This window comes from Benincasa hispida, chromosome 1 (genome assembly GCF_027475165.1).
Source record: "Benincasa hispida cultivar pf3 chromosome 1, pf3_genome.v1.1, whole genome shotgun sequence".
NCBI lineage: Eukaryota > Viridiplantae > Streptophyta > Magnoliopsida > Cucurbitales > Cucurbitaceae > Benincasa > Benincasa hispida.
Window position 1 is genome coordinate 74,158,913 of NC_143478.1, and position 11,867 is coordinate 74,170,779.

The window sequence follows — 11,867 nt, forward strand, 5'->3', positions numbered from 1 at the left end:
ATTATGAAGAAACATTTTCTCTTGCTACCATGTTCAAGTCTATTCGCATTCTTTTATCCATTGCCACATATTATGACTATGAAAACTGGAATCTTGATGAGACCATCAACATGAATCAATTAGGGGGATTCATAAAACGAGGTTGGGAGCAAAAAGTTTGCAAGTTGAAACACTCCATTTATAAATTGAAATGAGCATCTAGATCTTAGAAAATAAGGTTTGTCAATGCAGTTAAATCTTATGGATTTAAACAAAATATAGATGAACCTTGTGTTTACAAGAAAACCATCAAAAGTATTGTTTCTTTTCTTGTGTTGTATGTAAATGATATTCTTCTCATTGGGAATGATGTCAGATTTCTACTGATATTAAAAATTGGCTATCTGCACATTCTAAATGAAAGATTTAGGAGAAGTGCAGTATGTTCTTGGAATTCAAATTATTAGAAATCGCAAGAACAGAATATTAACCTTGTCCCAAGTATCGTATATTAACAAAATTCTTGTCAAATATTCGATGCAAAATTCCAATAAATATAATTTATCTTTTAGACATGAAGTTATCTTGTCTAAGGAACGGTGTCCTAAGACACCTCAAGAGGTTGAATAGATGAGATGTATACCTTATGCATCAGCTATGGGCAGCCTTCTGAATTCAATGTTGTATACAAGGCCTGACATATGCTATGCAGTTGAGATTGTCAATAGGTATTAATCTAATCTAGGATTTGATCATTGGATGACAGTAAAGACAATCCTCAAGTATCTTAGGAGAACAAGGAACTAGATGCTTGTGTATGGTGCTAAGAATTTGATCCTTATAAGATACACAGACTCTAATTTTCAGACTGATAAAGATTTTAGGAAATCCACATCAAGATCAATGTTCACTCTTAATGGAGTACCTATAGTTTGGTGCAACATCAAACAAGGTTGTGTTACTAGCTCTACCATAGACGCAGAGTATGTAGATGCTAAGGAGGTTGTATGACTAAGGAAGTTCTTAATTGATTTGGAAGTTGTTCCAAATATCTCTTTGTCTATCACCCTTTTATTGAGATAACAGTAGTGTTATGACAAATTCAAAGAACCCCGAAGACATAACCGAGAAAAGCACATAGAATCTAATACAAAAAGATTATGCAACGAGAGGACATGATCGTCACACAGATTGCTTTGAAGCACAACATTGTTGATCCATTTATAAAGGCTAGAGGGTCTACGGGATATGTATCATATTGACTAGGGCAAGTGGGAGATATGACGTATATTGTACGTCATAGTTTATTGTATTTTCATTTTCATGTATTGTGCATTCCACTAGCTTTAGGACAAGTGGGAGATTGTTGGAATTTTTGTTTTAAATCTCGTAGTCTGTAAATTTTTTTAAACAAATTATTAATAAATAAAGTACTATTATTTTTCAAATAACTGTTATTTATTAATTGCATAACTTAAAATCCAATAAACTAAGATCCAAGGTTATTAATGTAACTTGAAGAGTATATGATTGACATACAAGTAGATTACGTTTAAGTAATAACCTAAAAGGCCTATAGTATATGGATAAAGTTGGGTGTCTTATCTTGGTAGCACTATGGATACAACCCACTTTGTACATGTTACAAATGTTCTAAGTATTAAAAATGATTTGATCCAAATCGTTCATGTCAAGACATGTAAGTAGATGTATCCTATACAATGAGTTTGTATAAGACCGAAACACGAAATATATAATCTCTCTTTAGAACATTGTTAAATGAAGAGATTAATCCTTGGTGAGTTATGAACTCATGTTCATAAGGATCGTTCTTTGATTTGTATAGGTGAGAGTGGCCTTAGTTGCTGACTTAATATGTCTACCATTTTAGGGATAATACCGAGTGAGAAGCTAAGAACATAACTTCACAAGATGGAATTCACTCCTTCCCGACTTTATGATAGGTAGATAGTTCCCTTAAGTGGTGACTCTAGGACTTGAACAATGAGGCCTCACCCTCTTATTGGCCCGAGAGGAATTTAGTTTAAGGTTGGATCATAAACAGATTGTTCATTAGTGGATCAGTGGTACTTAAGGAGCAATGGGTAATTATAGGGATAAAACAATAATTTGACCTAACTGTAACTACGAGCAACTTGTAAAGGGTTGACTTATGTGAAATGGTTAATTCAATGGACACATAAATATTCTACAGTTAATGAAAGTTGATTAATATAATTAAAGAGTTTAATTAATTAATCTCGAATAATTTGAGCTTATAACCTTAGGTCCATAAGGTTCCTTTGCTAGCTCACAACGGACTAAACAAGAAAATTAAGTGTTCAAAGAATTTGAAATGTTCAAATTGATTAAGAGAATCAATTGTAAATGATATATTATAATATAAAGTTAATTTTGAATTAGATTCAAAATTAGAACTTATAATATGAGAGTATTATATTTGAATAAGATTCATATATCAAATTAATATGAATTGGATTCATAATAAAACTATAGGTTAAGAGAGAATATGTATATTAGAATATGATTTAGATATACATTAAATTAAATATATGATATTTAATAAATTAATTAATTAAAGGAAAATTCTTATAAATAAAAAAATCCCAAAAATATTTTCACTTTATACCAAAAAGTTCCAAAAGTGCATTGTACTTTTTGAATTTTTTGCTATAAAGTGTAAATATTTGTAAATATTTTTTTATATTTAAAAATGCCCCTTAATTAAAATGGTTTTCATTAATAAATTAAACTAGTTATTTTTAATTAATAAATATATCATGATAGAGTAAACTAATATGTAGTGGAACAAATCAGAATCAATAAGCAATCTAATTACACTTAATTTGAGCTTAAAACCATGCATTGAAACAAAATTTCAGAGAAATGGTTTCAAGAACTACAACCTTTGATGATTCTCTTCAATTTCAACTTTCTTTCACGAATTAGATCTTCAAATCAACATAGGTCTACTACAGAGACCTTTTCTACTATTTTCTAACTTGAATTGAGAGGTGGAATCTCTGAATTTGAGTTGAATTTGAATGAAAGTGAAGATTGTTTGGAGGGTTTGGATTTCTGCAGAGTTTCAGTACTTAATATGATTGCATGTGCTGATAATTGAAGTCAATACTTCAATTTATAGTTAAACCCCATGCATTAAGGATTAATACAGCTGATGTCTTGAAATTGAAGTGGCATAAGGTGTTATTTGAGTGGGAAAATCCAATTTTTGGATTTTCCCACTTTCAAATATATTTAATCCAATTTAATTTGATTAATTAATTTTAATTAAAACTTAATTTTCAAAAATTAATTTTAATTTTAGTTTTATAATTTTTAATTTCAATAAATTCAAATTTTAATTAATCAAATTACCAATTTTGAACAATTTTGAAATTTGAATAAAATTGGATAATTAATTAAATTTAATACCAAGATCATGCTAACTTGACTAGTTTCATCTATAATAGCGTCGTGAGCTTCTGCAATGTTAAAGTGGACCATCATGTCTAGGACATACTCCCTAACATTGGTCCCATCTTTCATGCGTGAGTTATAAACATATTTTATAGCCTCGTGTAATACTGAAGATGACGGTTGCTCAAACATCTCTTGCAACGAAGCCATGATTTCACGAGCAGTAGGCATGGGTTCATGTTTCTTGTTGAGCATATCAGATATGCTCGCCAAGATGTAGGTTCTTGCCTTCTCATTAGCCCGTACCCATCTATCATAAGCTTCCCAAATATTTCGGTTAGTATTTGAACTGGGAAGAAGAGGACATTCCTCTGTTAAAACAAACCTTAGATCATCAACCACTAATATTGTGTTTATGTTCGATTTCCAATTAGAGTAACCCTCTCCATTGAATTTATCAAAAGCAAGAAGTTGTATAATCGAATTTGACATTGCTAAAAACTAAACAAATTCTATTAAACTTATGCATTTAAATCTGATTTTAGAAAAAGTAATAAAGTACTCATATATCTTTATTTATTTGCAACGATACTTTAGTGAGTTGGAATAGATGCTACTGAGGAGCAATCAAAAACTCCTTCACTGAAGCAAGACAATTTTGACCAAATACTATATCCAGAATAACTCGTATTCCTATAGTTGTTCAATTACCATTTTCGGTCAAGAACTTTACTAACATTTAGTAATTCTTGTAAGTGTGACCCGCCATTTTCAGATCTTATAGAACGGTGTGAACATGCCCTAATTTGGAAGACAATGTTCAAGACGGAACTATAAAACCCTATTCATTTATGAAGCTTGGGTTGTTTCGAATCCTATGTTACAACCATCTGAAAGGATCGTCGTAGTTAACGACTAGCTAGTGCCGCCTAAAAATGACAACAAGTGCAACATAGGAATCTCATGGTTCAAACTAATGGAGGAGACCGTAGAATATCTTGACACATTTTCTTCACCCACTTACTATGACACATTTCCTTCACACACTTACTATGAATTACTTCCCCCATTCACCTTGTTATTAACTCATGTAAACACTTTACAAATGGGGCAGTCGCGGTAAAAGCGACACGAAGCCAGCATGGATCTCACGATGTGAACTCTTGGGGACGTGAGAGCTAAAAATGATATATCGTATATGTAACAACCCACATTTGTACAAATACACTACAGGAAATTAAATGTCAAATGTTAAGCAGGACGAAATTTTATTTAAAGGGCTAGTAAATGTAAACAAATAAAATATATAATTAAGAATGAAAAATATATAAACTTAATAGGAAAATCGGGTGGAAATTTAGAATTGGAAAAAGTAAAAAATTTATTAATTATTCAAAAATAATGAATAAGGGGGCAGAATCAGGGAGGATTAATTAGAAGTTGGACGCCAGCTAATTCAGGAGACAAAGGCAGTAGATAACTTTTTGTTTGGGCACTGCTCATTGGAAGAATTGGACGTGAGTTAATTGCCCATATACTCTTAAAATTTGAAAGAGTTAAAAAGCAGTGAAAAACTAGCGAGATTGGAGAGAGCGAGAGCGGAGAGATCGAGATTGGAGAGAGCGAGATTCTCAGCGAGACAGTGGGAGAGAGCGAGAGTGAGAGCGAGACCAGCGAGAGCGAGAGTCACGAGAGCCAAACCAGCGAGAAAGCTGGAGAGAGCGGATTCTGAGAACAGAAAGAGCGAGATTTGGACAAAAGCATGGATTATGCGTTGAATTTGGCCACGATCTTATAGATTATACATGGAGAACCCTAAAATTGAATACAAACAAAGGTTGAAGACGTAAGGGCAAACGTTAGCCAAAATTAGGTGTCTTATTAAGAGAAATTCTTAAACCTAAGTAATTTTAAAGAAACCATTTGTATAATGAGTTGTCACACAAAGAAGAGCTGGAAACGGCTATAAATAGGAGGTTTTGGGCTAGAAGTTAAACTCATTCTCAAACAAAACTCAGTAATAAAAATCGTTTGAAAAGGGTGAAGTAATTCTGTTAGATGAAAGAGGAAACGCGAGGGAAGTGCTGCCCAAATTTTCTTCTGATTTAAGAGGGAAAACTCTACTAATTACATAAGGAATAATAAGAAATAACTAGGATCGCAATCAAGGTAAGTAGTTTATCTCACCCTCTCTTTAAGTGTTTTATGGTAGTGTACCTTTAATATGTTGCATAATTGTGTTATTGTTATGTTGCATTACATGTTTAAAATACGTTTATCGACAAGGGGCCCCATGCATTATGTTTGTTCATAAGATTAAATTTTAATTAGATAAAGGTTATGCTTCTAGGGCTAGCAGGGCATGTATGGTTGCACCCCTTTAGACCTACTTCTATGTTAAGTTTATGCTATAGACTAACAGGGTATGTATGGTTGCACCCCTCTAGACCCACTTCTATGTCAAGTTTATGCTAGGGACTAACATGGTATGTATGGTTGCACCCCTCTAGTCCAAACTTACGTTTATGATTGATGTTGGATGCAATTCTGGCCCTACTGACTGCATAACCCACTAATCATCAGATGGGTTAGTTTCCGCCTAAGTCCTCATCTTCCTATCAGGGCGGAGAAATTTACATTAGAAGCATAACCGACCACCACATGTTATTATATGTTTTCGGTCCCAATCATATGTTTTCAGAACATGTTGCATGTGATTGTGCATTTGGTCACTACCCTACGTGAGAACTACTTACTGGGTATATTACATACTCATCCTATTTTTACAGACTTTTTAGGTAAAGACACAGCGTAGGTGGCAGAACTGGGCGTCGCTCAAATGGCAAACCATCAAACTCACTATTATAGGCATATGCATTTTTGTATCACTACGCTAGTGTTTTATGGATCCTGGTGTTTTGTAAAATAAACTTTTTATATAGTTTTCTACCTAATTAATAAAATCTTAGATATGTTCTTTTAAGATTTTTACCAAAACTCATCTCATAATAAAAAAGTCTAAGCATGCATGTCGTAGCGGTCGGACCATAATATGTAAGAATCCGGTCGTTACAGTATATATTGTTAATCTCCCACTGTAGTGTTCTAAATGTTTGGATATTCTTATACTTAGGTATATTCTGGCTAATTTTAAAACAACCTAAGTTTATATGTTTTATCCAAGTATAACGTTTATATTTGGATTTAAACCTACGATGTCTAGGTGTTAAACCAATTTTAAACCTCATGCCACTTACGCAAGTTCATAAAACTGGTTAACAATGCTCAACATTTTGGTCATAGTCCTTAGGTAGTAGGTGTTACGTAAACCGTCAACTTAAATACCTTCAGCCTTAGACAGGATTATGAATCGATTGAGTTTGTAATCGAATTTTATAAGATAATGACCTATTTTAATTATTAAAATAAGTTGTTAACCTGAGTGAGCATGTTGTTTATCTTTGTTATGGATATTAATATCTAATCCAAATTTTATAACAACTTATAAAACAATAGACATTCTTTCAAACTATAATATACATCAAAGACATTCAAAATTAACATAACACTTGTATTAATTTTAAGAAATCCCAAACATGCATATTATATATTATAACTAACTTATAACATATTATGCATGCAACATGCTTTCCTATGGTGGGATTTTTGTTGGATTGTATTAGCAAGCAACGGAAGCGACAAGGATCAATAAGCACTCTAATTCATTAATTTTGGTAGAAACTAAAGCATGCTATTGCAGAAATAAGTGGGTTTCAAGTCATACCTTTGTAGAACTTCTTCACAACTCGATTTCCAGTTGCAAATTTCTCCAAATCTCGTTGTAGACCACCTCAAGATCTTCCCCACTATTCTCTTGGTGTTCTAGATTGAGTTTTGGAACTCAAAATAAGCTTGAATGAAGGGAACTTGGAGAAGAACTCGCAGCAAAAACCCACTTGAAGAACACCTTCTTCAACCCGAATTTTCAGCAAAAATTCTATTGATTTCATGCCTCAAATTTACTCCAATCTTCTCAATATATTGTAGACTATCATGCAAAGAAGATGGCTGCATGAGATGCAGCTCATGCTTGGAGTAATTAAAGCCAAAATTGAATGGGTTTAGTGTGAGCAACTTGAAGATGATAATGGAAAAAACCAAATTCCATTTTGTGTTAATTTAATCTTTTCCAAATTTTCAATTGATTTCATAAATCAATTTGTTTTCTAAAATTGAAAATATTATTAATTTTATAAAATTAATTTTTCTAATAAAATTAATAAATAATTATTTAAACAATTTAAATAATTCTAATTAATTTAATATCAAATATTAAATTAATTTTACACAAATCCACCTTCATATATTTAAATCATATTTAAATACTAATTCTCCAATTTCATTTAATTCTTAAAATTAACGTGTAATTATATCTCTTATAATTACTAATTCTTTTAATTCTAATTTGAACGTTTCAAATTAACTTATCACACTACTCTAAAGCTAATCCATTTACGAGCTAGTAGGGGGACCTCGCGAACTTACAGATCATGGGCTCCAACGATCCGAGATTAATTGGCTAAACTCATTACACCGAATTAACCCTCATTCGTTAACTAATGGGTCAATCCACTAAAACCCATAGTTGACTGATTTCGTTATAAAGTAAGAGTGAATGATTTTGTGGTCCGATCTTGTACAAAACCCATTTGCATAGGACGCTCCCACTCCTCATGTCATAACATGTACAAATTAGGATCATTTTGTTTATAGTACTATACAACTCTTTGTAACAATTACAGAGTAGGTCGCATCTAATAGTGTTACCCGAATAAAGCACCCAATCTTATTCATATACTATAGATCATTTTGACTATTTACTCGAACCTGATCCACTTTTATGTTTCTACGTAAAGTTCAAGACTCATATAATAGTCAAGAGACTTTTTAGGTTTATTTGATTTCTAATAAGCAAAACATCTATTCAATCATAACTTATTGAATTTTCAGAATAAGTTCTATTGTTTACAAACCATGAGTTTTAGGACATAAAACCCAGCAAACTCCCACTTGGACTAAAATTCTAGTGGTAACTCATAAATCCAATATATAAGACCGAGTTTCTAAGTTTTATAGAGAAATACAATAAACTAGGGCATCCCATACCCACGGTTTACCATTCGGTATCCAAACCTTCAAAAGAGTCTGAACCGGTACAAAGGTGGTTGAACTAGACCGGAATGGTTGAAAACCGGTCAAACCGGACCTCCCGTGTGAAATGGCTCCAATGCGCACGTTGCTGGTCTGGGATGAGAACATTGCAATGCTCATCTCAGCGTTGTGACTCTACGGGCTTAAATAAGAGCAGCATTGCAATGCTCTGAGGCAGTGTTGACGCTGCCTGGACAGAAGTTGTTCTTCAGTTTTCTGCTATGAAGCTTGCCTTCTTCAATCTTCAATTATAGCCTAATTTGGACACTATTGACTCTAATAAAATTACAGGCTCTATAGCACACATATAAGCTCATTAATCAAGAGCCAATTAAAAATTGAACTTCATAATTAATGAGAAATCAAATGCCAAAGTCAAAATTCAACCATATCAGTCACCGAAACATGCAACCTTAGAAATTCACCTGCCAAACTCAAATTAACGATAATTGAATGCTTAAATCATGCTCCAATACCAATTGATAGAGTAAACTAACATTCAAAGGAAGAAATCAAAATCAGTAAGCACTCTAATTACACTTTGAGTTTAAAATCATGCATTGAAACAAAATTTCAGAGAAAGGGTTTCAAGAACTACAACCTTTGATGATTCTCTTCAATTTCAGCTTCCATCCAGGAATTAGATCTTCAAATCAACAGAGGACTACCACAAAGACCTTCTCTACTATTCTATAATTTCAATTTAGAGGTGGAATCTCTTAATTTGAGTTGAATTTGAATGAAAGTTAAGAGGGTTTGGAGGGTTTGGATTTCTGCAGAGTTTTAGTACTTAATCTGATTACATAGGCTGATAATTGAAGTCAATACTTCAATTTATAGTTAAAAACCATGCATTAAGGATTAATACAGCTGATGCCACTTAATGAAGTGGCATGCAGTTTTATTTGAGTGGGATTCCCACTTTCATATTTATTTAATCTAATTTAATTTGATTAATTAATTTTAATTAAAATTTGATTTTCAAAAATCAATTTTAATTTCAGTTTTATAATTTTGAATTTCAAAATTTAATTAATCAAATTATCAATTTTGAATAATTTCAAATTTTGAATAAAATTTGATAATTAATTAAACTAATTTAATTAATTAAATTTAATACCAAATATTAAATATTATATTTCACCTCATCAAATATTTAAATCATTATTTAAATACTTTTTAACTCTCCAATTTTATTAAATTTCGACAAAAATTAAACGTTTCAATTGTATCAAATACAATTAATGGAAACCTTAATTGAATTTCAACACTTCAAATTAAAAACCCTAATTTCGAATTTCAACATTTCAAATTCACTTAATTCGCTAATCCAAGATAATTTTACGAGCTAGTAGAGGAACCTTATGGACCCACAGATCATGAGCTCCAACGATTTGAGATTAATTGACTAAACTCTTTACACCGAATTAATCAATATTCGTTAACTACTAAGACACACCATTATAGCTCGATAGTTGCACTCTCCTCACTATAGATATATTTATGTCCATTTTAATGATAATCAGTAAGTCGATCCTACACAGGTCGTTCGTATTTATAGCTAGGTCAAAATTACCGTTTTACCTCTATAAATACATCTTGCTCCGTTAAGCTCCCACTGATCCTCCATTGAACAATCAGTTTATAGTCCAACTTATAAACCATGACTCTCTCAATCATGAGAGGGAAAGGCCTCATTGTTCAAGACTAGAAATCAGTGCTTAAGAGAACAACCTATATGCTAACCCTAAGTCAAGTAAAAGTGAATTCCATCTTGCAGAACTACGTCCTCAACTATCTATTTGGTCTTATCTCCAAAATGGAAGGCTTATTTAGCAGTGTTGTTGGACTACTCTCACCTATGTAGATCAAAGGATAATCCCGAATAAACAGGAGTTTATAGTTAGTTTAGGATTAAGATCGAGTTACCCTAGGTCATTGAATTTGAAATAGTCAGTTTTAACAATAAACGGTCGTTATAAAGAAAAGTGACTATTTCAAGGTCTAGTCTTATGCAAACTCATTGCATAAGATGCCCCCAATCACATATCTCTACATGAATGATTTTGGGATCACATCATTTGTATCATTATACAAAAAGGGTCGCATTCAATAGTGTCACCAGGATGAGATACCCAATCCCATCCATATACTTATATACTATTTTGGCTATATGCTAAAACTTGATCTACTTTTATGTCGGCACATAAAGTTAAGTATTTATATTATAGTCATTGATTCGTTTATTGGATTTTTATAACAGAATACAATATCAATAATGAATAAAATACTCAATAATACTTTTATTGATAAATAGAATATGTTAACAATATTTACGAACTGCGAGTTTTAGGGCATTCCCAACATTTATTTATTAACTATTATTAATTAAAAGAAAAGAAAATAACTCCTTTGTGATGAGTGGGGGGAGTGGTAACTAAAGGGATCGAATACCGCAGCGGAAACGTCTTGTGAACGCCTTACATCTCGCAATTCGATTTTTACATAAACAAATTCAATATACTAAAACAGAATATAAACATGTAATATAAGATGCTTTAGTTAAAAAGATTAGAACCATTTTTACCTTTGCAGATTCCCAAGCTTCATGAACAATCCTCTTTAAGTTCCAACAAACGACTCATCCAACGATCTTCATCACGAACAATTTCTTGAATAATCTCGAACACTACCACGAGAGTAACCTTGTTATTCTCTAGGATTCCAATAGAGGGATAGGTGGTATCCAACTACTGGAATAGAGAGAGGAGAAAAAGATTTTGGAGAGTAGAGAGGATTCTCTTTGTGGCTTAGAGAAAATTTTGAACAATAACACTTGTGTGTTGTGTATTGTCAGTCTCTGTGTCCGTGTTTCCCAAGGGGGCCATAAGGAGGTCTTTATATAGAGAAGTGCCAAACTCTTTTCTTATTTCTCTTTTCTACAATTAATTAATTAAATAATACATAATTAATTAATTAGGCCAATTAATTAAATAACCCTTATTTAATATAATTAGGCCAATTAATTAAATAACCCTTATTTAATATAATTTGCACATTAATTAAATAACTATTAGATCTAATTTATTGTATATATATTTAATTATCATAAACATCATATGTACATGTGCAATACCTTTCTATTAATTAATTCTTTGTAAATTGAATTAATTAATTGAATCTTATTCGAATATTACTTTCCAATTTAATTTGAATTATATATCATATTCATAACC

The 11,867-nt window shown here is 31.9% G+C and overlaps 1 protein-coding gene across 1 annotated transcript; it reads right to left on the reverse strand.

The window, feature by feature from the left end:
* Window positions 1–2,997: 2,997 nt before the first annotated feature.
* Window positions 2,998–3,912, reverse strand: LOC150038714 (uncharacterized). The gene is made up of 2 exons (XM_090314226.1): window positions 3,451–3,912; window positions 2,998–3,078 (listed from the first exon to the last, which is right to left on the reverse strand). The coding sequence occupies exons 1-2, from the start codon at window positions 3,910–3,912 to the stop codon at window positions 2,998–3,000; spliced, it is 543 nt and encodes a 180-aa protein (XP_090170352.1).
* Between the last annotated feature and the right edge of the window lie 7,955 nt (window positions 3,913–11,867).

Coding starts and splice junctions, on each gene's coding strand:
- LOC150038714 (XM_090314226.1), bottom strand. CDS start 3,912: ATGTCAAATTCGATTATACAACTTCTTGCTTTTGATAAATTCAATGGA. Junction 3,079..3,450: donor TTATAGATGAAACTAGTCAA/GTTAGCATGATC, acceptor GAAACTCTGCAG/AAATCCAAACCCTCCAAACA.